The following is a 27,032-nucleotide window of genomic DNA, read 5'->3' on the forward strand; positions in this document are numbered from 1 at the left end:
AATTCATCATGGATAAAGCGCTTCCCTCTACTGAGCACAATACAGCGTGTTGTTGCAGGAAAGCTGCATCCATCTCCCAGGTCATGCACTCTTCTCACTGCTGCCATCAGGAAGATCATCTGAGAGCATCAAGATTCACACTACCAGTTCCAGACAGTTATCACCATTCAACAATGAGAATCTTGACCCAAAGGATATAACCACTCAACTTCACTTGCCCCTTCACTGAACTATTAACATAACCTGTGGACACGATTTCAAAGACTCCCCACCTCCACACACCATGTTTTCCATAGTTATTACTTATTTACTATTCTTGTAGAATTTTTATATTTTCTCAGTTCAAGCTGGTTAATCCGAAGGTATGGCAATAGCCAAGCACATTTTCTTCGGCAGTTTAACGGGGGCACGACTACGCAAGCGCTTGTAAGTCGGACCGTGAGGCAGCGGGAGTATTTAAAGAGAACAGTTAGACGGAGCGGGCGACGGAGTAGAGGGGGACAGTGTAGGAAGGCTTTGTCTCCTTAGGCTTTGGCGAGCAGAGGCTGAGGACGAGCTTCACTCCAAGTGAGGTAAGGCCGGGTAAGATACTTTAAAAGGAGGAAGTTTCAAAATTCAGGCAAGTATTGGGTAGGTTATGGCAGCTGAGATCATCCTGCAGCATGTTCATCCTGCAGCATGTTGGAAATCAGGGATACTTCAAGTGTCCCTGACGACTATGTGTGCAGGAAGTGTGTCCAACTGCAGCTTCTGGCAGACCGCATTGAGCGTCTGGAGCTGCGATTGGATTCATACTGGAGCATTCGCGATGCTGAGAAAGTCATGAATAGCACGTTCAGTGAGTTGGCCACACCGCAGGTAAAGGCTGCACAGGCAGAAGGGGAAGGGGTGGCCACTAGACAGCGTAGCAGTAGGCAGGTAGTGCAGGAGTCCCCTGGGGACATCTCCCTCCAAAACAGATGTACTGTTTTGGATACTGTTGAGGCAGATGTCTCATCAGGGGAAGGCAGCAGCAGCCGAGTTCATTGCACCATGGGTGGCTCTGCGGCACAGGAGGGAAGGAAAAAGAGTGGGAGAGCTATAGTAATAGGGGATTCGATTGTAAGAGGAATAGATAGGCGTTTCTGCGGCCGCAAACGAGACTCCAGGATGGTATGTTGCCTCCCTGGTGCAAGGGTCAGGGATGTCTCTGAGCGGCTGCAGGACATTCTGGAATGGGAGGGTGAACAGCCAGTGGTCGTGGTGCACGTAGCTACCAACGATATAGTTAAAAAAACGGAATGAGGTCCTACAAGGTGAATTTAGCGAGTTAGGAGATAAACTAAAAAGTAGGACCACAAAGGTAATAATCTCTGGATTACTACCAGTGCCACGTGCTAGTCAGAGTAGAAATAGGAGGATATTTCAGATGAATACGTGGCTTGAAAAATGGTGCAAGGGGGAGGGATTCAAATTTCTGGGGCACTGGAACCAGTTTTGGGGGAGGTGGGACCGGTATAAACAGGACGGTCTGCACCTGGGCTTGTCTAGAACCAATGTCCTAGGGGGAGCGTTTGCTACTGCTGTTCAGGAGGCTTTAAACTAATGTGGCAAGGGGATGGGGACAAGTGCAGAGAGACAGAGGGGTGTAAAATGAGGGAAGAAGCAAAAAGTAGTATGGTGAAAAGTAGAAGTGGCAGGTAGGCAAATCCAGGGCAAAAAACAAAAAGGGCCACTTTTCAACATAATTGCATAAGGGCTAAGAATGTTGTAAAAACAAACCTGAAGGCTTTGTGTGTCAATGCGAGGAGCATTCGTAACAAGGTGGATGAATTGAATGCGCAGATAGTTATTAATGAATATGATATAGTTGGAATCACAGAGACATGGCTCCAGGGTGACCAAGGAAGGGAGCTCAACATCCAGGGATATTCAATATTCAGGAGGGTTAGACAGGAAAGAAAAGGAGGTGGGGTAGCATTGCTGGTTAGAGAGGAGATTAACACAATAAAAAGGAAGGACATTAGCCTGGAGGATGTGGAATCGATATGGGTAGAGCTGCATAACACAAGGGGCAGAAAACGCTGGTGGGAGTTGTGTACAGGCCACCTAACAGTAGTAGTGAGGTTGGGGATGGCATTAAACAGGAAATTAGAAATGCGTGCAATAAAGGAACAGTAGTTATAATCTGCCCCTTCAATCTACATATAGATTGGGTGAATCAAATTGGTAAGGGTGCTGAGGAAGAGGATTACTTGGAAAGTATGCAGGATGATTTTCTGAACCAACATGTCGAGGAACCAACTGGAGAGCAGACCATTCTAGATTGGGTATTGAGCAATGAGGAAGGGTTAGTTAGCAATCTTGTCGTGCGAGGCCCCTTGGGTAAGAGTGACCATAATATGGTGGAATTCTTCATTAAGATGGAGAGTGACATAGTTAATTCAGAAAGAAAGGTTCTGACCTTAAAGAAGGGTAACTTTGAAGGTATCAGACGTCAATTAGCTAAGATAGACTGGCAAATGATACTTAAAGGGTTGACGGTGGATATGCAATGGCAAGCATTTAAAGATCGCATGGATGAACTACAACAATTGTTCATCCCTGTTTGGCAAAGGTAGTGCACCCGTGGCTGACAAGGGAAATTAGGTATAGTATCAAGTCCAAAGAGAAACATTCAAATTAGCCAGAAAAAGCGGCACACCTGAGGACTGGGAGAAATACAGATACCAGCAGAGGAGGACAAAGGGCTTAATTAGGAAAGGGAAAAAAGGATATGAGAGAAAGCTGGCAGGGAACATAAAAACTGACTGTAAAAGCTTTTATAGATATGTGAAAAGAAAAAGATTGGTCAAAACAAATGTAGGTCCCTTACAGTCAGAAACAGGTGCATTGATCATAGGGAACAAAGACATGGCAGACCAATTGAATAACTACTTTGGTTCTGTCTTCACTAAGGAGGACATAAATAATCTTCTGGAAATAGTAAGGGACTGAGGGTCTAGTGAGATGGAGGATCTGAGGGAAATACATGTTAGTAGGGAAGTGGTGTTAGGTGAATTGAAAGGATTAAAGGCAGATAAATCCCCAGGGCCAGATGGTCTGCGTCCCAAAGTGTTTAAGGAAATAGCCCAAGAAATAGTGGATGCATTAGTAATAGATTTTCAAAACTCCTTAGATTCTGGATTAGTTCCTGAGGATTGGAGGGTGGCTAATGTAACCCCACTTTTTAAAAAAGGAGGGAGAGAAAAACCTGGGAATTATAGACCGGTGAGTCTGACATCGGTGGTGGGGAAAATGCTAGAGTCGGTTATCAAAGATGTGATAACAGCACATTTAGAAAGAGGTGAAATCATAGGACAAAGTCAGCATGGATTTGTGAAAGGAAAATCATGTCTGACGAATCTTACAGAATTTTTTGAAGATGTAACTACTAGAGTGGATAGGGGAGAGCCAGTGGATGTGGTATATTTAGATTTTCAAAAGGTTTTTGACAAGGTCCCACACAGGAGATTAGTGTGCAAACTTAAAGCACATGGTATTGGGGGTATGGCATTGATGTAGATAGAGAATTGGTTGGCAGGCAGGAAGCAAAGAGTGGGAGTAAACGGGACCTTTTCAGAATGGTAGGCAGTAACTACTGGGGTAACCGCAAGGCTCAGTGCTAGGACCCCAGTTGTTTACAATATATATTAATGATTTAGACGAGGGAATTAAATGCAGCATCTCCAAGTTTGCAGATGACACGAAGCTGGGCGGCGGTGTTAGCTGTGAGGAGGATGCAAAGAGGATGCAGGATGACTTGGATAGGTTAGGTCAGTGGGCAAATTCATGGCAGATGCAATTTAATGTGGATAAATGTGAGGTTATCCACTTTAGTTGCAAGAACATGAAAACAGATTATTATCTGAATGGTGGCCGATTAGGAAAAGGGGAGGTGCAACGAGACCTGGGTGCCATTGTACACCAGTCATTGAAGGTGGGCATGCTGGTACAGCAGGCGGTGAAAAAGGCAAATGGTATGTTGGCATTCATAGCAAAAGGATTTGAGTACAGGAGCAGGGAGGTTCTACTGTAGTTGTACAAGGCCTTGGTGAGACTGCACCTAGAGTATTGTGTGCAGTTTTGGTCCCCTAATCTGAGGAAAGACATTCTTGCCATAGAGGGAGTACAAAGAAGGTTCACCAGATTGATTCCTGGGATGACAGGACTTTCATATGAAGAAAGACTGGATCGACTAGGCTTATACTCATAGGAATTTAGAAGATTGGGGGGGGGGTCTTATTGAAACGTATACAATTCTAAAGGGATTGGACAGGCTAGATGCAGGAAGATTGTTTCTGATGTTGGGAAACTCCAGAACGAGGGGTCCAAGATGAGGAATATCTTCTTCACACAGAGCGTGGTGAATCTGTGGAATCCTCTGCAACAGGAAACAGTTGAGACCGGTTCATTGGCTATATTTAAGAGGAAGTTAGATATGGCCCTTGTGGCTAAAGGGATCGGAGGTATGGAGAGAAAGCAGGTACAGGGTTCTGAGTTGGATGATCAGCCATGATCATACTGAATGATGGTGCAGGCTCGAAGGGCCGAAGGGCCTATTCCTGCACCTATTTTCTATGTTTCTATTTGTTTCAGAAACAGGAGAAAATCTGTAGATGCTGTAAATTCAAACTGAGGAGGGATGACCTGTACAAAAGGGAGGGGATACAGCTGACCCCGAGATGGGCCAATATTCTCTCGGGCTGATTTGTTCCAGCTGTTGGGGAGGGTCGAAACTAATTTAGCATGGGAATAGGACACTCAGTGAAGGGACTAAGGATACGAAGGGTGTTAAAACAACAAAAAAAGCGTGCAGTCACACTGTTAGGAAGGGCAGGCAGAGAATCGGACCAAATGCAGCCAGCGGGGTGACTAACATTGCATTGGGATGCAGAATAAAATAAGGTTGCAAGCACTTCTCTCAAAGTTGAGAGTGTTCCATCGGTCTGCTGTTAGAAAGATGTGACATAGGATTGGAAGATGTTGAATCCTTTTCGATAGAGTAACAAACCTGCAATGGAAACGGACCCTGATGGCGGTATATACCGCAGGTTGGTAATAGACCTCAAAAGAGAGTGAATTCTGAAGGACTTAGACAATTTTGGAGTATGGGCACGGAAGCCGCAAATTAAGTACGAATTAAATACAATGTTGGAAAATGCATTCTCTTGCACTTCATCAGTACAAACAATTCTACACACTAATTTATAAATACAGTGAAATGAAAACGTCTGAGACGCAAAGGGACTTTAAAGTTCTTCTGCAGAACACCTTAAAGGTTTACATGCAGTTTATTAAAAGGAGTTCTTACGTGAACCCCAGAAAACTAACGAAATGCCGTTGACAAATAGTTACAATTCACTGTTTTGCATACAGATTTATTACCAGTCATTCCTTATAATTTCTAATCTGAAACATCTAACCCTATACCAATCTGCAGTCAGCACATGCATGCACGACCAACTGGGACATAAATATTTGCCAAATGAAACACTCCAGCAATGTAAGCAACGCAGTACAAATGTTAATTAAGTTGTGCCTGCCAAAATAACGTCAAGCATCAGTACGTAAATTTTCATCGTTTTACCCACAGCAACTAGAGTGGCTGGCCTCATAATTACAAAAAGAGTCTTTGTTAATCCCAATAGAGAGAAAGCAGAAACAATGAGATTTTCCGTTCTATGCCCACCTTCTGCACAAATCACTCCCGCATCCTCATAGTGACCGCAGTTATGAACCCCCCATCCTTGGAAGGAACATTCCCATAGGGCATATTCATTTCCAGTGCACGCAACATCATCCATCCAGATCTTTCCGCTGCCTTGCCCGAAGCCTGCCCACGGTATTGCTGCTGCGGCAGAGGGACAACCCAACTCACGGCAGACAACCTCGGCATCGTCAGTGTCCCATCCATCGTCACATACCGTTCCCCACTCTGCATTGTACCGCACTTCCAACCTCCCTGAACAACGATTCCTGCCTCCAATCAGCCTTATTTCGGTCTCTGGAATGACATTCAAAGAAAAAATTACTGCATTTTTCAGACTTCCGCTTACAGGTATTTTCTGTTCCGCGTTCCTATCCTTAACACAGCACGTGAATGTTTGCACAAGTGGAGGCATCACTGTTGCAGCACTGCTTCTTCGGAGGGTCCGGTGGTAAAAGAGGATTGTCAGGCATTGGCTCAAAGGAGCCTTTGTCACACAAGAGATACTTGCTCTGTAAGAGGGGTACTTAGTGTAGTTTAGAAGACATTTGCGTGTTATTCACATTGGATAATGCAGTCTTGGGAGCCCTATGAGCAACTACATCCGCGTGAGGTGTGTCCAGCTGCAGATACTGCAAGACCGTGCTGTGGATCGGGAGCAGCAGCTGCAAGACCTTCAGCTTGTACAGGAGAGTGAGCCGATCATCCAGAGTTTCTGGTAACCAAAGGTGCAGGAATCTGATAACAGAGTGACCGCCAGGGGAAGGAATTAGACAGTGAATAGGCAGTCAGCTCACAGCAACACTTGGGAAACTACTCTAATTAATAAGTGTAACATTTTGGATACTGTTTATTGAGATAACCTCTCAGGAGAATGCCAGGGAGACGAGCTGGGTTACACTGACCATGGACTGCAGAAGGGAAAAAGGGAGAGTCGGGATTGTTTGATTTGGACGACTCCATAGCCAGAGGGATCGGTAAAATGTTCAGTTTACGTGAACAGCACACAAAGGTGGTCTGTTGACACACAAGTGCTAGGGTTATAGACGTCACGGATCGCATCAATAGCATTGTGGAGGGGGAGGGAGAGCAGCCAGAATTCTTAGTACAAAGTCGTTAAACAGAGAGGATTTAAAAAACTACACAGAACGCTGAAGCGCAACACATTCAGGACTCTACAGCCTGTGATACGCGCTAGTGATAGATCGGAGGTTCTTTGGAAGAGATCGAGAATTCCGGATGGTCTGTTGCCTCCCTGGTGCCAGGGTCTGCGATATCGCAGTTCAAATTCTCAGTATTCTCAAGAGGGAGGGTGAGCAGCCAGATTTCGTGGACCATGTAGGGACCAATGACGTGGAAAGGAAGGAAGTGGAGGTCCTGCAAAGAGAATTTAAGGAGTTAGGCGCAAAGTTGAAGGACAGGACCTCCAGGGTTGCAATCTCAGGATTGCTACCCGTGCCACGTGCAACTCAGGCCAGAAATAGGAAGATAAATCAGCTAAATACGTGGCTAAGGAGTTGGTGCAGGAGGGGGGCTTCATGTTTCTGGACAACTGGGCCTTGTTCCAGGGAAGGTGGGACTTGTTCCAACGGGACAGGTTGCACCTGAACCGGAGGGGCACTAACATCCTTGCAGAAAGGTTTGCTAGTGCTGCTCCGGGGTGTTTAAACTAGATTAGGTGGAGGGGAACCAGAATGTTAGAGCAGATAGTACAGAGTACATGGCAGGATACTTGGAGTGTGGAAGAGCAGAGGGATCTGAGGGCACATGTCCACAGATCCCTGAAAGTTGCCTCACGGGTAGTCAATTCAAGTCAAATCACTTTCATTTTCATTTCGACCATAACTGCTGGTACAGTACATAGTAAAAATGAGACAACGTTTTTCAGGACCATGGTGTTACATAACACTGTACAAAAACTAGACGGAACAAAAATCAAACAGAGAAAGCTACACTATACTACAGACCTACACAGGACTGCACAAAGCGCACAAAAACAGTGCAGGCATTAAAGTACATAATAAACAGGACAATAGGGCAAGGTCTCAGTCCAGGCTTCGGGTATTGAGGAGTCTGATCGCTTGGGGGAAGAAACTGTTCCATATTCTGGACGTGAGAGACCGAATGCTTCGGAGACTTTTCCCAGATGGCAGGAGGGAGAAGAGATTGTATGAGGGGTGCATGAGGTCCTTCATAATGCTGCTTCCTTTGCGGATGCAGCGTGTAGTGTAAATGTCCGTGATGGCGGGAAGAGAAATCCAGATGATCTACTCAGCCGACCTCACTATCCACTGCAGGGCTTTGCGATCCAAGATGGTGCAATTTCCCAAGGCAGTGATGCAGCTGCTACCTATAGAGTAGTAAATAAAGCTTATGGAGGGTTAGCTTTCATCAGTCAAGAGACAGAGTTTCAGAGTCACGTGGTAATGATGCAGCTCTGTAAAACTCTGGTTAGGCCACACTTGGAGTACTGTGTCCAGTTCTGGTCACCTCACTATAGCAAGGATGTGGAAGCATTGGAAAGGGTACAGAGGAGACTTACCAGGATGCTGCCTGGTTTTGATAGTATGCATTACGATCAGAGATTAAGGGAGCTAGGGCTTTACTCTCTGGAGAGAAGGGGGATGAGAGGAGACATGATAGAGATACACAAGATATTAAGAGGAAAAGATAGAGTAGACAGCCGGCGCCCAGGGCACCACTGCTAAAGACGAGAGGATATGGCTTTAAGGTAAGTGGAGGAAAGATCAAGGGGGATAATAGAGGAAGTTTGTTTTACTCAGAGAGCAGCTGGTGCATGGAAGGCACTGCCTGAGTCAGTGGTGGAGGCAGATACACAAGTGAAATTTAAGAGACTACTGAACAGATATATGGAGGAATTTAAGTTGGAGGGTTATATGGGGGGTAGGGTTTAAGGGTCGGCACATCATTATGGGCCGAATGTCCTGTACTGTGCTGTATTGTTCTTTGTTCTTTGGATGGTAGAGACAGAATGGTTTAGCAGATACATGCGTCAATGAGAATTTGGTGCAGGGGATGAAGTGCTTCAAGTTCTTAGATCGTTCGGATCTCCTCTGGGGTAGGTATGACCTGTACAGAAGGGAAAGTTTGCAGTTGTAGCCGATGGAGTTCAACGTTCTCGCGCACTGGCTTCTTAGCACTATCGCAAATGGTAAAAGAGCAGAGATAGCGTGCAGGCAATCTGGTAGCAAGGGCAGGCAGATGATCGAACAAAAAAGCTACCAGCAGAGCATCACTGCATTCGGGATGCAGAATCAAACAACTACAATACTGTTTTCAACGTCTTATAAAATATAAGAATAGAGGGTGCTCACACATGATCACACCTTAAGAGACAGATGTCAGTGAATATACCAGTCCTGCACTCACTCAACAGGAATGTGATAAGTTGTTGTGCTGACAGCAGTCCATATACAAGTCAATAGTATCATAACCCACATCACATGCGGTGGAGAAGTATCACCGACACACACTGCACACACGCCTTTCGTCAGCCAGTGAAACAAGTCATATGAAGGGATACTGAGCTCTAACATGACGATGAAGTTTGTCTCTCTATTTTGCCATGTCAACAACAACAATAAGGACGAGCAGTAAACACATCCATAATTGTGATTTGTTGTTTTGTATTTAATATCGAGTTCGGGTCAATAAAAACCACAGAATCATCAATTCTCATCAGCCAGACAGCGAGAGACTTACGGGCTTTATCTCAGAATAAATGTCAATCAAAACAGGGAAATAATTAGGCTAGTGTGGTCACTTAATCTACTGTGAAACTCATCATGGATGATGTATTATCCTCTGAACTACATTCTCTACCTTTCTTCCTATAATGTCTGATGCCAAGCATGGGTTTACGTAGAATGGGTATAAGCCATGATATCTTATGATTGAATTCACATACGGTTTTCTGGACTGTAATGTTATAATTTGCTATCGAAATTCTGAAGACGTTGTCGGCGCCCATATAAAGACCCTAACCTGATCATTGGCAGTTATCTCAGATAGTTAGAAAGGAAATTTCTGTTCAAATCATTGCCTGAAACTGCTGGACGAGCCTGGTGCACAACAAATAGGGGTATCCAGTCATGCCGCAGCCTATGCTCCGATAGTAGTTCAGGAATTGCGAATCTGAACCCAAACTTCAAAATCATTCTATGGATGTAGCAACACAGGTCTCAAAATAAGTATTCATTTCTTTATCAATCAGATTTCTATCAACTCATTTATTTCTTCCTATATTTACAACGTTTTTAAAAATTTTACCCTTCTAACAAAGCACCCATCTGTCTAACTGCTTGATCATTATTATTATTATTATTATTTTAAACTAACATCAGAGTACATGGTGATAAAACCTGAGGTGCCAGAAGAGCAGAGCCAACTCATTTTTCAATTGCTAGGAAATTTCGTAATATTCTAGTCCATTTGAACAGTTACCTTTCAGCAGATTTGCATTATTATTGCTGTCTGTCAAAATATATCATGCTATTTTATCATGACATTGGGATGGTACCAGTTGTACATACTTCTGTTCGAACAACAATACCCTCCTTATCTTATATAATCTTTCAAATTCCTCTTTTAATTCACTATATTTCTGGTGTTTTTCACTAATGGGTTTCTGTTCGTTATGTGTGAGGGGAATGACTGTATTTATAAAGTTAGCTGTTCATCAGTGCTTATTCAGTAATATTTTATCTGGATGGTTCTTCTATCATAAGAGTGGTAGAAAACTGTAGACAGAAAGTAGTCGTAGAAAGACAGAAAGCAGAAATAAAGAGTTTCTTTGTTCTATGCCTACCTTCTGTACAAATCACTCCTGCATCATTTCTGTGACTGCAGTTATGAATCCCCCACCCTCGGAAGGAACATTCCTCAAGGGCGAATTCATTTCCATTACACGCAACATCATCCATCCAGATATTCCCGCTGCCTTGCCCGAAGCGTGCCCCCGGTATTGCTGCTGCGGCAGTGGGACAGCCCAACTCATTGCATACAACCTTGGCGTCGTCAGTGCCCCATCCATCGTCGCATACCGTTCCCCATCGTGCATTGTGCAGCACCTCCACTCTCCCTGAACAACGATGGTTGCCGCCTACCAGCCTTATGTCGGGCTCTGGAATGAGATTCAAAGAAGAAATTATTATATTTTTCAGAGTTTTGCTTACAGGTTTGTTCAATTCCAAGTTCCCGGCCATAACACAACATGTGAATGTTTGCATAAGCTGAGCCAGCATTGTTGGAGCGCTGTTTGTTGGGATAGGCCAGTGGTGAAAGTGAAATGTAAGGCATTGGCTCAAAGGAGTCGTTGGCACAGAATTGGCACTGCCTCTGGTTAACTTGTATGTTTCAGTTTCTCTTAAGTTTCCCTTACTTCATGTTGCGTCAGGCATTCTTACCATAGTTTAAAAGGCCTTTGCGTGTTATTCACTGCTGATGTTGGAGTCTTGGGCAGATATTGCAAGACCGTGCTGTGGATCGGGAACAGCAGCTGAAAGACTTTCAGCTTGTATGGCAGAGTGAGGAGATCATCGGAAGGTTCTATATCCCTGCCTTTTACACCTGGTTTGAACTTTGTTCATTGCATGCAGTGTTGGTAAATTATCTCAATGTTATTAGGACATCACTAAATTCGGTGACGTGGGGGGGGGGGGGGGTCGGGGGTGGAAGAGTAACACCCTGGCAAAAGTTTCACTGCTAATGACTGCTGATAGCTAGAACGGAAATTTCTCTTCACATCATCACCTGAATTTCCAGGACAAGCCTGGTGCACAATTAATAGCGGTATCTGGTCATGTCAAAGTATATGCTCCGATTGGTCTTCAGTAATTGTGGATTTTAACCCAAACCACGGAATCACTTTCATGGATGCTGCAAACCTTGTCTCAAAATAACTATTTATTGCTTTATCAATCAGATTTTTCTAAACGTATTTATTTCTTCCTTTATATACAACATAAATTTTAATTATACCCATTTGTCTGTCTATCTACCTGACGATTATTATTATTATAATTATCTTAAATAATATAATAATTTAATATGCTGCCACTATGCCACAAGCCAGTTAGTACAAGCTGGAAAACCTGACGTAACAACAGAGCTAAGCATACTCATTTTTCAATTAATAAGAATTTTTGCACTATTCTAGTCCAATTTGAACTTTTTGCTTCTGCAGATTTGCAATATTATTGCTGTTTGTCAAAATATATAATGCTATTATATGGTGATATTCGGATGGTACCACTTGTCCATGTTTCTGCTCGAACAACAAATACCCTCCTCATCTTACATAGTCTTTGAATTTCCTCTTTTAATTCACCGTATTTCTGGTGTTTTTCACTAATTGGTTCCTGTACGTTATGTGTGAGGGGAATGACTGTATCTACAAAGTTAGCTGTTCATCAGTAATTCAGTAATATTTTATCAGCATGGTTATTGTATCATAGAGTTGTAGAAAACTTTAGCACAACTTCAAGCTCTGTAGCCCATCTCATCCCTACCGAACCATTTAAACTGCATACTCCTATCGAGCACAACAACTAAACCATTACTCTCGATACCCCTAGCATTCATGCACGTATCCAAAATTCTCATTCACTTTGAAATTGAGTTCGCGCGGACAACGTCAGTTTGGAAGTTGTTCCACACTCTCATGACCCTCTGAATGAAGACGTTTTCGTTCAAGATCTCCTTAAACGTTTTACCTTTCACTCTTTGCTCATGACATCTATTTGTAGTCCCACCCAACCTGACAAAGAGCTTGTTTGCAATTACCCATCTATACCCCGCATAATTGTGTACACTTGCATTATATTTCGCCTCAATCTTACACCTGCAAAGAATAAAGTTGTAACCAATGCAATCTTCGTTACCAGTCAAAAACTTCAGCACATTTCTATGGTTGCGTGGTGAAACGTATATTGATCGGATGCATTATGTTCTGACAAAGAGGATCAATGCCCTTAAAAGGAAATTGCTACAAAAGCGAGTGTATATGACCAAATTCATCATGGATAAAGCGCTTCCCTCTACTGAGCACAACAATACAGTGTGCTGTTGCAGGAAAGCAACATCCATCTCCCAGGTCATGCACTCTTCTCACTGCTGCCATCAGGAAGAAGATCTGAGAGCGTCAAGACTCACACTACCAGTTCCAGTTATTACCACTCAACAATGAGAATCTTGACCAAAAGGATAAAACCACTCAGCTTCACATGCCACTTCACTGAAATGTTAACACAACCTGTGGACACGATTTCAAAGACTCCCCACCTCCACACCCCATGTTTTCAGTATTTATTACTTTTTTACTATTCTTGTAGAATTTTTATATTTTCTCAGATCAAGCTGGTTAATCCGAAGGTCTGGGCATAGCCAAGCACATTTGTTTCACAAACAGGAGAAAATCTGTAGATGCTGTAAATTCAAACGGAGGAGGGATGCCCTGTACAAAAGTGAGGGGATGCAGCTGACCCCGAGATGGGCCAATATTCTCTCGGGCTGATTTGTTACAGCTGTTGGGGAGGGTCGAAACTAATTGAGAATGGGGATAGGACACTCAGTGAAGGGACTAAGGATACGCAGGGTGTTAAAACAACAAAAAAAGCGTGCAGTCAGACTTGTTAGGAAGGGCAGGTAGAGGATCGGACAAAATGCAGCCAGCAGGGGGACTAACAGTGCATTAGGATGCAGAATAAAATAAGGTTGCAAGCACTTCTCTCAAAGTTGAGGGCGTTGCATCCCTCTGCTGTTAGAAAGATGTGACATATGATTGGAAGATGTTGAATCCTTCACGATAGAGTAACTAAACTGCAATGGAAATGGACCCTGATGGCAGTATATGCAGCTCCCCAATCAGTAACTGGAATGTAGGCTTCAGAATAAAACATAAATAGAAATGATGTACCAAAAGGGAAATGTTGTGATAGTAAGGGGAATTTTTACGTGCAGATTGATTGGGAAAGTTACAAACTGTAGGTTGGTAATAGATATCAAAAGAAAGTGAATTCAGAAGGAGTTAGACAGTTTTGGAGAATGGGCAAGGAAGCAGCAAATTAAATACAATATTGGAAAATGCATGCTCTTGCACTTCATCAGTACAAACAATTCTACACACTAATTATAAATACAGTGAAATGAAAACATTGGAGATGCAAAGGGACTTGGAAGTTCTTCTGCAGAATGACTTAAAGGTTTATATGCAGTTTATGAAACGGAGTTCATACGTGAACCCCAGAAACTAACGAAATGCCGTTAACAAATAGTTACAATTCACTGTTTTGTATACAGATTTATGACCAGTAATTCCTGATACTTTCTAATCTGAAACGTCAAATCCTGTACATATCTGGAGTCAGCACATATATGCACGAACAACTGGGACATAAGAATTTGCCAAATGAAACACTCCAGCACTTTAAGCAATGCAGTACAAATGTTAATAAAGTTGTGCCTGCCTCAACAACGTCAAGCATTAGCATGTAAATTCTCAACGTTTTACAAACAGCAACTCGAGTGGCTGGCCTCATTACTACAAAAAGAGTCTTTGTTAATCCCAATAGAGAGAAAACAGAAACAAACAGATTCTCCGTTCTATGCCCACCTTCTGCACAAATCACTCCCGCATCCTCATAGTGACCGCAGTTATGAATCCCCCATCCTTGGAAGGAACATTCCCATAGAGCGGATTCACTTCCAGTGCACACAACATCATCCATCCAGATCTTTCCACTGCCTTGCCCGAAGCGTGCCCGTGGTATTGCTGCTGCGGCAGAGGGACAACCCAACTCACGGCATACAACCTTGGCGTCTTCAGTGTCCCATCCATCGTCACATACCGTTCCCCACTCTGCATTGTATCGCACTTCGACTCTCCCTGAACAACGATCACTGCCGCCAATCAGCCTTATTTCGGTCTCTGGAATGATATTCAAAGAAAAAATTACCGCATTTTTCAAAGTTTCGCTTACAGGTATTTTCAGTTCCGCGTTCCTATCCATAACACAGCACGTGAATGTTTGCACAAATGGAGGCATCATTGTTGCAACAATGCTTGTTCAGAGAGTCCGGTGGTAAAAGTGGATTGTCAGGCATTGGCTCAAAGGAGTGTGAGGCACAGAAGAAGCACTCACTCTGGGTAACTTGGGAGATGTACTTAGTGTCGTTTAGAAGACCTTTGCATGTTATTCACATTGGATAATGCAGTCCTGGGAGCCCCACGAGCAACTACATCACCATGAGGTGTGCCCAGCTGCAGATACTGCAAGAGCGTGCTGTGGATCGGGAGAAGCAGCTGCAAGATCTTCAGCTTGTACCGGAGAGTGAGAAGATAATCCAGAGTTTCAGGGAACCAAAGGTGCAGGAATCTGATAACTGAGTGACTGTCAGGGGAAGGAATTAGACGGTGAATAGGCAGTTAGCTCACAGCAGCTCTTGGTTAACTACCCTGAATAACAAGGGTAACATTTTGGATACTGTTTATTGTGATAACCTCTCAGGAGAATGCCAGGGAGACGAGCTGGGTTACACTGACCATGGACAGCAGAAGGGAAAAAGGGAGAGTCGGGATTGTTTGATTTGGAAGACTCAGTAGCCAGAGGGAATCGGAAAAATGTTCTGTTGACGTGAACAGCACACACGGATGGTCTGTTGTCTCACAGGTGTTAGGGTAATAGACGACACGGATCGCGTCCATAGCATTGTGGATGGGGAGGGAGAGCAGCCAAAAGTCTTAGTACAAAGTCGTTAAGCAGAGAGGATTTTTAAAAAACTACGCAGAACGTTGAGGCGCAACACATTCAGGACTCTTCTGCCTGCGATACGCGCTAGTGATAGATCGGAGGTTCTTTGGAAGAGATCGAGAATCCCGGATGGTCTGTTGCCTCCCTGGTGCCAGGGTCTGCGATATCGCAGATCAAATTCTCATTATTCTCAAGAGGGAGGGTGAGCAGCCAGAATTTGTGGTCCATGTAGGGGCCAATGACGTGGAAAGGAAGGAAGTGGAGGTCCTGCAAAGAGAATTTAAGGAGTTAGGTGCAAAGTTGAAGGACAGGACCTCCAGGGATGCAATCTCAGGATTGCTACCCGTGCCACGTGCAACTCAGGCCAGAAATAGGAAGATAAATCAGCTAAATACGTGGCTAAGGAGTTGGTGCAGGAGGGAGGGCTTCATGTTTCTGGACAACTGGGCCTTGTTCCAGGGAAGGTGGGACCTGTTCCGACAGGACAGGTTGCAGCTGAACCGGAGGGGCACTAACATCCTTGCAGAAAGGTTTGCAAGTGCTGATTCCGGGGTGTTTAAACTAGATTAGGGGGAGGGGAACCAGAATGTTAGAGCAGATAGTACAAAGTACATGGCAGGATACCTGGCGTGTGGAGGAGCAGAGCGATCTGGGGGTACATGTCCACAGATTCCTGAAAGTTGCCTCACAGGTTGTCAAGTCAAGTTACTTTTATTGTCATTTCAACCATAACCGCTGGTACAGTACATAGTAAAATTCAGACAACGTTTTTCCAGGACCAGGGTGTTACATGACACAGTACAAAAACTAGACTGAACTACGTAAACAAGAACAACACAGAGAAAGCTACACTAGACTACAGACCTACACAGGACTGCATAAAGCGCACAAAAACAGTGCAGGCATTAAAGTACATAATAAACAGGGCAATAGGGCAAGGTGTCAGTCCAGGCTTCGGGTATTGAGGAGTCTGATAGCTTGGGGGAAGAAACTGTTCCATATTCTGGATATGAGCGACCGAATGCTTCGGAGACTTTTCCCAGATGGCAGGAGGGAGAAGAGATTGTATGAGGGGTGCATGAGGTCCTTCATAATGCTGTTTCCTTTGCGGATGCAGCGTGTAGTGTAAATGTCCGTGATGGCGGGAAGAGAATTCCTGATGATCTACTCAGCCGACCTCACTATCCGCTGCAGGGTCTTGCGATCCGAGATGGTGCAATTTCCCAAGCCAGTGATGCAGCTGCTACCTATAGGGTTGTAAAGAAAGCTTACGGAGTGTTAGCTTTCATAAGTCAAGAGACAGCGTTTCAGAGTCACGGGGTAATGATGCAGCTCTATAAAACTCTGGTTAGGCCACACTTGGAGTACTGTGTCCAGTTCTGGTCACCTCACTATAGGAAGGATGTGGAAGTGTTGGAAAGGGTGCAGAGGAGATTTACCAGGATGCTCCCTGGTTTTGAGACTATGCATTATGATCAGAGATTAAGGGACCTAGGGCTTTACTCTCTGGAGAGAAGGAGGATGAGAGGAGACATGACAGAAGTGCACAAGATGTTAAGAGGAATCGATAGAGTAGACAGCCAGTGCCTCTTCCCCAAGGCACCACTGCTCAAAACAAGAGGACATGGCTTTAAGGTAAGGGGAGGACAGTTCAAGGGGGATATTAGAGGAAGGTTTTTTACTCAGAGAGTGGTTGGTGCGTGGAATGCACTGCTTGAGTCAGTGGTGGAGGCAGATACACTAGTGAAATTTAAGAGACTACAAAATAGGTATACGGAGGAATTTAAGGTGGAGGGTTATATGGGGCAGGGTTTAAGGGACGGCACACATTGTGGGCCGAATGGCCTGTACTGTTCCTTGTTCTTTGGATGGTAGGAACAGAATAATTTAGCAGATAGATGTGTCGCAGAGAATTCGGAGCAAGGTGTGAAGTGCATCAGGTTCTTGGATCATTCGGATTTCTACTGGGGGAGGTATGACCTGTACCGAAGGGAAAGTTCACAGCTGAAGCCGATGGAGTCCAATCTTCTCGGGCACTGATTCTTAGAGCTGTTTCGGAGGGTTTGAATTAATTTTGCAGGGGGGGGTGGAAACCAATGGGAATGTGGTCAGCACAGCGCGGATGGTAAAAGAGCAAAGATAGCGTGAAGAGAATCAGGTAGGAAGGGCAGATTGAACAAAAAAGCTACCAGCAGAGCATCACTGCAATCGGGATGCAGAATCAAAAAGAGTTACAATACCGTTCTTAACGTCTCATAAAGTATAAGCATAGAGTGTGCTCACACATGATCACGCTTTCAGAGACAGATGTCAGTGAATATCCCAGTTCTGCTCTCCCTCCACAGGAATGTGGTAAGTTGTTGCGCTGACAGCAGTCCTTATACAAGGCAATAGTTTTCTAACCCACATCACATGCAGTGGAGAAGAATCACAGACACACACTGCACACACACCTTTCGTCAGCCAGTGAAATAAGTCGTATGAAGGGATATTGAGCTCTAACATAACGATGAAATTTGTCTCTGTCTGCTGTCATGTCAACAACAACAATAATGACGAGCAGCAAACACGTCCATAATTGCAATTAGTTGTCCTAGATTTAATATTGAGTTTGGGTCACTGGAAACCACGGAATGCTCAATTCTCATCAGCCAGACAGCGAGCGACTTACGGGATTTATCTTAGGGCAAACGTCAATCAGAAACAGGAGAATAATTAGGTTAGGGTGGCCAATTAAACTACTGTGCAACTCATCATGGATGATATATGATACTCTGAACCACATTCTCTGGCCTTCTTACCGTAATATCTGAGACCAATCTTGGGTTTACGAGAAGCGGTTATAAGCCATGATATCTTATAATTGAATGCACATATGGTTTTCTGGACTGTGATATTGGACATTGATATCGAAATTCTGAAGACACTGTTGGCGTCCATATAAGGGCCCTAACCTGATAATTGGCAGTTGTCTCAGGCTGCTGATAGTTTGAACATTTATGCTATATGCTCCAATGGTTGTTCAGGAATTGTGAATCCCAACCCAAACTATGGAATCATTTTCTAGATGCTGCAACACATCTCAAAATAAGTTTTTATTTCTTTATCAATCAGATTTTTATCAACTCATTTATTTCTTCCTATACAGCATTTTTTTTAAATTTTACCCATCTAACAAAACACCCATCTGTCTAACTGCTTGATCATTATTATTATTATTTTAAACTAACATCAGAGAACACGGTGATAAAACCTGAGGTGCCGGAAGAGCTGAACATGCTCATTTATCAATTGCTAAGAGCTTTCACACTATTCTAGACCATTTGAACAGTTAGCATTCTGCAGATTTGCATTATTATTGCTGTCTGTCAAAATATATCATGCTATTATATAGTGACATTGGGATGGTACCAGTTGTACATGCTTCTATTCGGACGACGAGTACCCTCCTCATCTTACATAATCTTAAAAATTTCCTCTTAATTCACCATATTTCTGGTGCTTTTTACTAATTGGTTTCTGTACGTTATGTGTGGGGGAATGACTATATCTATAAAGTTAGCTGTTCATCAGTGCTTATTCAGTAATATTGTATCTGGATGGTTATTCTATCATAGAGTTGTAGAAAACTTTAGACAGAATGAAGTCGTAGAGAGACAGAAAGCTGAAACAAAGTGGTTCTTTGTTCTATGCCTACCTTCTGTACAAATCACTCCTGCATCATCTCCGTGACTGCAGTTATGAATCCCCCACCCTCGGAAGGTACATTCCTCAAGAGCGGATTCATTTCCATTGCATGCAACATCATCCATCCAGATATTCCCGCTGCCTTGCCCGAAGAGTGCCCCCGGTATTGCTGCTGCAGCAGAGGGACAGCCCAACTCATTGCAGACAACCTTTGCGTCATCAGTGCCCCATCCGTTGTCGCATACCGTTCCCCATCGTGCATTGTGCCGCACCTCCACTCTCCCTGAACAACGATGGTTGCCGCCTACCAGCCTTATTTCGGGCTCTGGAATGAGAGTCAAAGAAGAAATTACTGTATTTTTCAGAGTTTTGCATACAGGTTTGTTCAGTTCCACGTTCCTGGCCGTAACACAACATGTGAATGTTTGCACAAGCTGAGTCAGCATTGTTGGAGCACTGTTTGTTGGGACAGGCCAGTGGTGAAAGTGGACTGTCAAGCATTAGCTCAAAGGAGTCGTCGGGATGGAAGTGGAACTGACTCTGGTTAACTTCTCTGTTTGAGTTACTCTTAAGTTTCCCTTACTTCTTGTTGTGTCAAGCATTCTTCCTATAGTTTAAAAGGCCTTTGCGGGTTATTCACTGCTGATGTTGGAGTTTTGGGAGACCCACGGGCAACTACATGCGCATGAGGTGGATCCAGCTGCAGATACTGCAAGACCGTGCTATCGATCGTGTACAGCAGCTGCAAGTCTTTCGGCTTGTATGGCAGAGTGAGTAAATCATCTAGAGGTTCCATATCACTGCCTTTTACACCTGGTTTGAACTTTGTTCTTTGCATGCATTGTTGGTAAGTTATTTCAATGTTATCAGGACATCACTAAATCTGCTGGAGGCGCGAAGAGTAACACCCTGGCATAAGTTTCACGGTTAATGACTGCTGATACCTGGAACGGAAATTTCTCTTCATTTCATCACCTGAAACTGCAGGACAAGCCTGGTACACAATTACTAGGCTTATTCAGATTCAGATTCAGTTTATTGTCATTTAGAAACCACAAATGCAATGCAGTTCAAAAAATGAGACAACGTTCCTCCAGAATGATATCACAAAAGAATATGACAAAACAGGCTACACTTGCAAATCCACATAACGTTTGGCAATCCCCAATCCAGAGTCCAGAGAGGCTGCTGCGCATTAATATCACGCTACCGTCTTAGCGCGTTCCCCGGAAAGGAGCTCCGAATCCACCAGACAAACACGACCAAAAACTAAAGCTACAAGACCTGCACAAAACCACATAGTTACAACATATTGTTACAACAGTGCAAACAATAGCATAATTGATAAAAAAAAAACGACCATGGGCACAGTAAAAATAGTCTAAAGAATTTAAAGGACTATAAGTTCAAAAGGAATCACCACACAGTCTCCACAAGTCCCCAGGGTCCGAACAATCTCGCCATCCAACGCCGGCGGCGGAAGGGAATACCCCCGCTATGGACTTCCACGGTGCCGCCCGACTCAGCCTTGCAGACGCAGCACACAATGAAAGCTCCGTCGAACCCACCCTCGCAGATGCAGCACACACCGAAAGTGACCTGATCGCAGCGGACTCCGAGTCCGTCGAACCTCCAAACCGACGACCATCCCCTCCAACACAGCTTCTCCGAGCACCATCCTCTGCCAAGCGTATGAAGACGGCCCCGCCAACGGCCATCGGCAATGCAACCCCGAGGACTGGGGGCCTGTTCTTCCCAGCAGAGTCCCGGTCCTCACAGCAACAGCAGCAACGAAGAAGGTCTTCCAGGAGATTTCCGGATGTTCCTCCGTGCTCCCACATCTGTTTTCAAACGATTATGATTGCGCACGGCACCCCACTTCACAAATAACATATAATCAGCTCCGGAGTGGCCGCTGCAAGCTGCATCGCGCCACCATTTTGGATATGACTCTTGTCATGTCACGGTATATGTTCCGATCGTTGTTCAGAAATTGTGGATTTTAACGCAAACTATGGAATCACTTTCATGGATGCTGCAACTCTTGTCTCAAAATAATTATTTATTACTTTATCAATCAGATATTTCCTAACGTATTTATTTCTTCCTTTATATACAACATAATTTTTAATTATACCCATCTAACAATACACCCATCTGCCTATCTATCTACCTGATTATTATTATTATTATTATTATTATTATTATTATTATTATTATTATTATTATTATTATTATCATCATCATCATCATCATCGTCTTAAATAATATAATAATTTAATAAGCTGCCACAATGCTACAAGCCGGTTAGTACAAGCTGGAAAACCTGAGGTAACGACAGAGCTGAGCATACTCATTTTTCAATTAATAAGAATTTTCGCACTATTCTAGTCCAATTTGAACACTTGGCTTTCTGCAGATTTGCAATATTATTGCTGTCTGTCAAAATATATAATGTTATTATATAGAGAAATTGGGATGGTCCATGTTTCTGTTCGAACAACAAATACCCTCCTCATCTTACATAGTCTTTGAATTTCCTCTTTCAATTCACCATATTTCTGTTGCTTTTCCCGAATCAGTTTCTGTACGTTGTGTGTGAAAGGAATGACTGTATCTATAAAGTTAGCTGTTCATAAGTGCTTACTCAGTAATATTTTATCTGGATGGTTATTCTATCATAAAGTCGGAGAAAACTTTAGCACAACACCAGGCTCTTTCACCCATCTAGTCCCTACCGAACCATTAAACTGCCTACTCCTACCGAGCACAACACCTGGACCATTCCTCTCCACACCCCTAGGATTCATGCACATAGCCAAAGCTCTCATACACGTTGAAATCGAGTTTGAGTGCTCAACGTCTGTTTGCAAGTTGTTCCACTCTCATGACCCTCTGAAAGAAGACGTTTCCCCTCAAGATCCTCTAAAACGTTTTACCTTTCACTCTTTGCTCATGACATTTATTTGTAGTCCCACCCAACCTGCTGGAGCTTGTTTGCAATTACCCTATATATATCCCGCAAAATTGTGTACACTTGAATTAAATCTCGCCGCAATCTTCCACCTGCAAAGAATAAAGTCGTAACTTATGCAATCTTTGTAACCAGTCAAGAACTTCAGCACATTTCTAACGTTGCATAGTGGAACGTATATTGACCGAATGCATTATGTTCTGAGAAGAAGCATCAATGCCCTTAAAGGGAAACTCCTACACAAACTGATATGATCAAATTCATCAAGGATAAAGCGCTTCCCCCTATTGAGTACACAAAGCAGCATCCATCATCCAGGTCATGCACTCTTCTCACTGCTGCCATCAGAAATAAGATATGAGAGCAAGAAGACGGACACCACCAGGTTCCAGACAGTTATTACCACTCAACAATGAGAATCTTGACCAACAGGATATAACCACTCAACTTCACTTGCCCCTTCACTGAGCTGTTACCACAACCTGCAGACACGATTTCAAAGACTCCCCACCTCCACACCCCATGTTTTCAGTATTTATTACTTATTTACTATTCTTGTAGAATTTTTATATTTTCTCAGATCAAGCTGGTTAATCCGAAGGTACGGCCATAGCCAAGCACATTCGTCTCACAAACAGGACAAATTCTGTAGATGCTGGAAATTCAAACAGAGGAGGGATGACCTGTACAAAAGGGAGGCGGTGCAGCTGACCCCGAGATGGGCAAATAGTCTCTCGGGCTGGTTTGTTACACCTGTTGGGGAGGGTCAAAACTAATTTAGCATGGGGATAGGAAACTGAATGAAGGGACAAAGGATACGAAGTTTGTTAAAACAACAAAAAAAAGCATGCAGTCAGACTGTTAACACGAGGAAATCTGCAGATGCTGGAAATTCAAACAACACACACAAAATTCTGATGGAACACAGCAGGCCAGGCATCATCTATAAGGAGAAGCACTGTCGACGTTTCGGGCCGGGACCCTTCGTCAGGACTAACTGAAAGGAAAGATAATAAGAGATTTGAAAGTAGTGGGGGGGGGGGAGGGGAAATGCAAAATGATAGGAGAAGACCCGAGGGGCTGGGATGAAGTTAAGAGCTGGAAAGGTGATTGGCGAAAGTGATTCAGAGCTGGAGAAACCAGAGGGAGATGGAGAACAGGCAGCTTGATGGGCAGAGAGAGTGAAAAAAAACAAACAACTAAATATGTCAGGCTGGTGTGGTATACTGCGTCTGGTGCTCCCGGTGTGGCCTTTTATATATTGGTGAGACCTGACGCAGACTGGGAGACCATTTTGCTGAATACTTACGCTCGGTCCGCCAGAGAAAGCAGAATCTCCCAGTGGCCACATATTTTAACTCCACGTCCCATTCCAATTCTGATATGTCTATCCATGGCCTCCTCTACTGTCAAAATGAATCCAAACTCAGGTTGGAGGAACAACACCTTATATACCGGCTGGGGAGCCTCCAAACTGATGGCATGAACATTGACTTCTCTAACTTCCATTAATGCCCCTCCTCCAATTTTACCCGATCCCTGATATATTTAGTTGTCTGTTTTTTTTTTAACTCTCTCTCTGCTCATCACTCTGCCTGTTCTCCATCTCCCTCTGGTGCTTCCACCCCCCACTTTCTTTCTCCCGAGACCTCCCGTCCCATGATCCTTTCCCTTCTCCAGCTCTGTATCACTTTCGCCAATCACCTTTCTAGCTCTTAGCTTCATCCCACCCCCTCGGGTCTTCCCCTATCATTTCGCACATCCCCTCCCCCTACTACTTTCAAATATCTTACTATCTTTCCTTTCAGTTAGTCCTGACGAAGGGTCTCGGCCCGAAACGTCGACAGTGCTTCTCCTTATAGATGCTGCCTGGCCTGCTGTGTTCCACCAGCATTTTCTGTGTGAAGTCAGACTGTTAGGAAGGGCAGGTATATGATCAGACAAACTGTGGCCAGCAGGGTGATAACAGTGCATTAAGATGCAGAATAAAATAAGTTTGCAAGCATTTCTCTCAAAGCTAAAGGCGTTCCATCGCTCTGCTGTTAGAGAATGGCATCAAATACTGAGAAAGATATGACATAAGATCGGAAGATGTTGAATCCTTGTCGGTTGAGTAATGAAACTGCAATGGAATTGGACCCTGATGGCAATATATGCAGCTCCCCAATCAGTAACTGGAATGTAGGCTACAGAATACAACAGGAATAGAAATGATGTACCAAAAGGGAAATGTTATGATAGTAACGGGAAATTTTAACATGCAGGTAGATTGGGAAAATTAGGTTGGTAATAAAACTCAAAAGAGTGTGAATTCAGAAGGACTTAGACAGTTCTGGAGTATGGGCACGGAAGAGGCGAATTAAATACAATGTTGGAAAATGCATGGTCTTGCACTTCAGTACAAACAATTCTACACACTAATTTATAAACACAGTGAAATGAAAACATCTGAGATGCAAAGGGACTTGGAAGTTCTTCTGCAGAACACCTTAAAGGTTTATATACAGTTTCGGAAACAGACTTCACACGTGAACCTCAGAAAACTAACAAAATGACTTTAACAAATAGTTACAATTCACTGTTTTGCATACAGATTTACTACCAGTAATTCCTGATACTTTCTGATCAGATACGTCTAACCCTACTCAAATCTGCAGTCGGTACCATTATGCACGACCAACTGGGACATAAAAGTTGGCCAAATGAAACACTCCTGCACATTAAGCAGCACAGTACAAATGTTACTTAAGTTGAGCTTGCCGCAACAACGTCAAACATCAGTACATAAATTCTCATCGATTTACCCAGAGCAACTAGAGTGGCTGGCCTCATTATTAAAAAAGATTCTTTGTTAATCCCAATAGAGAGAAAGCAGAAACAAAGTAGTTCTCCGTTCTATACCCACCTTCTGCACAAATCACTCCTGCATCCTCGTGGTGACCGCAGTTATGAACCCCCCAATCTCGGAAGGAACATTCCCATAGGGCGGATTCATTTCCATTGCATGCAACATCATCCATCCAGATCTTTCCGCTGCCTTGCCCGAAGCCTGCCCTCAGTATTGCTGCTGCGGTAGAGGGACAACCCAACTCACGGCAGACAACCTTGGCGTCGTCAGTGTCCCATCCATCATCACATACCGTTCCCCACTCTGCATTGTATTGCACTTCGACTCTCCCTGAACAACGATCGCTGCCGCCAGTCAGCCTTATTTCGGTCTCTGCAATGACATTCAAAGAAAAAATTACTGCATTTTTCAGAGTTCCGCTTACAGGTATTTTCTGTTCCGCTTACAGGTATTTTCTGTTCCGCATTCCAATCCATAAAAATGTTTGCACAAGCGGAGACATCACTGTTGCAGCACTGTTTCTTCGGAGAGTCCAGTGGTAAAAGTGGATTATCAGGCATTGGCTCAAAGGAGTCCTTGTCACACAAGAGGCCTCGCTATGTGTAACTTGAGAGGGGTACTTAGTGTAGTTTAGAAGACCTTTGCGTGCTATTCACGTTGGATGATGCAGCCTTGGGAGTCCCACGAGCAACTACATCTTCGTGAGGTGTGTCCAGCTGCAGATACTGCAAGACCGTGCCATAGATCGGGAGCAGCAGCTGCAAGGTCTTCGGATTGTACCGGAGAGTGAGGAGATCATTCAGTGGTTCTGGGAACCGAGGGTGCAGGAATCTGATAACAGAGTGGCTGTCAGGGGAAGGAATTAGACGGTGAATAGGCAGTTAGCTCACAGCAGCTCTTGGGTTACTACACTGAATTATAAGTGTAACATTTTGGATACTGTTTATTGACATAACCTCTCAGGACAATGCCAGGGAGACGAGCTGGGTTGCACTGACCATGGATTGCAGGTGGAAAAGGAGAGTCGAGATCGTTTGATTTGGAGGACTCAATAGCCAGAGGGATTGGCAAAATATTCTATGACGTGAACAGCACACACAGGTGGTCTGTTGACTCACAGGTGCCAGGGTAATAGACGACACGGAACGGGTCCATAGCATTGTGGAGGGGGAGGGAGAGTAGCCAGAAGTCTTAGTACAAAGACGTTAAGCAGAGAGTATTTAAAGAGCTACGCAGAATGCTGAGACGCAACACACTCAGGAGTACTGCCTGCGACACGAGCTAGGGATAGATAGGAAGTTCTGTGGAAGAGATTGAGAATCCCAGATGCTCTGTTGCCTCCCTGGTGCCAGAGTCCGCAACATCTCAGATCGAATTCTCAGTATTCTCGAGGGAGGGTGAGCAGCCATATTTTGTGGTCCATGTAGGGGCCAATGACGTGGATAGGAAGGAGGAGGAAGTCCTGCAAAGAGAATTTAGGGAGTTAGGTGCAAAGTTGTAGGACAGGACCTCCAGGATTGCCATCTCAGGACTGCTACCCGTGCTACATGCTAGTAAGGCCAGAAATAGGAAGATAATGCATCTAAATACATGGCTAAGGAGTTGCTGCAGGAGGGAGGGCTTCAAGTTTCTGGACAATTGGGCCTTGTTCCAGGGAAGGTGGGACCTGTTCCGACGGGACAGGTTGCACCTGAACTGGAGGGGCACTAACATCCTTGCAGGAAGGTTTGCTAGTTCTGCTCCGGGGGGGGTTTAAACTAGATTTGCAGGGCAAGGGGAACCAGAATGTTGGAACAGATACTGAGGTGGAGAAGGATAAAGGTCATGTGAGAGCTGCAAGTATAGTGCATGGAGTAAAGCCAGATCTAGCATATAAAGAGGCTTTGAGAAAAGAGAAACAGAGTAAAGGGTGTAAAGGTAGTAAGGTAGAAGGGCTAAAGTGCATGTACTTCAATGCAAGAAGCATCAGGCACAAAGGTGATGAACTGAGAGCTTGGATACATATGATGCAGTGGCCATTACACA

The 27,032-nt window shown here is 44.0% G+C and overlaps 1 protein-coding gene across 1 annotated transcript in view; it reads right to left on the reverse strand.

Moving 5' to 3' along the window:
• LOC140715725 (scavenger receptor cysteine-rich domain-containing protein DMBT1-like) overlaps positions 1 to 27,032 on the reverse strand; it is a 39,509-nt gene that overhangs the window by 7,987 nt on the left and 4,490 nt on the right. Inside the window, exons 2-7 of the mRNA XM_073028097.1 lie at positions 25,693 to 25,815; positions 25,065 to 25,379; positions 19,196 to 19,510; positions 14,361 to 14,675; positions 10,557 to 10,871; positions 5,711 to 6,025 (exon numbers count right to left, since the gene is read on the reverse strand). Of these exons, the coding sequence (XP_072884198.1) occupies positions 5,711 to 6,025; positions 10,557 to 10,871; positions 14,361 to 14,675; positions 19,196 to 19,510; positions 25,065 to 25,379; positions 25,693 to 25,815 (1,698 nt within the window). The remainder of the gene's footprint in view (positions 1 to 5,710; positions 6,026 to 10,556; positions 10,872 to 14,360; positions 14,676 to 19,195; positions 19,511 to 25,064; positions 25,380 to 25,692; positions 25,816 to 27,032) is intronic.

This window comes from Hemitrygon akajei, chromosome 24 (assembly GCF_048418815.1).
Source record: "Hemitrygon akajei chromosome 24, sHemAka1.3, whole genome shotgun sequence".
NCBI classification, from domain to species: Eukaryota; Metazoa; Chordata; class Chondrichthyes; order Myliobatiformes; family Dasyatidae; genus Hemitrygon; species Hemitrygon akajei.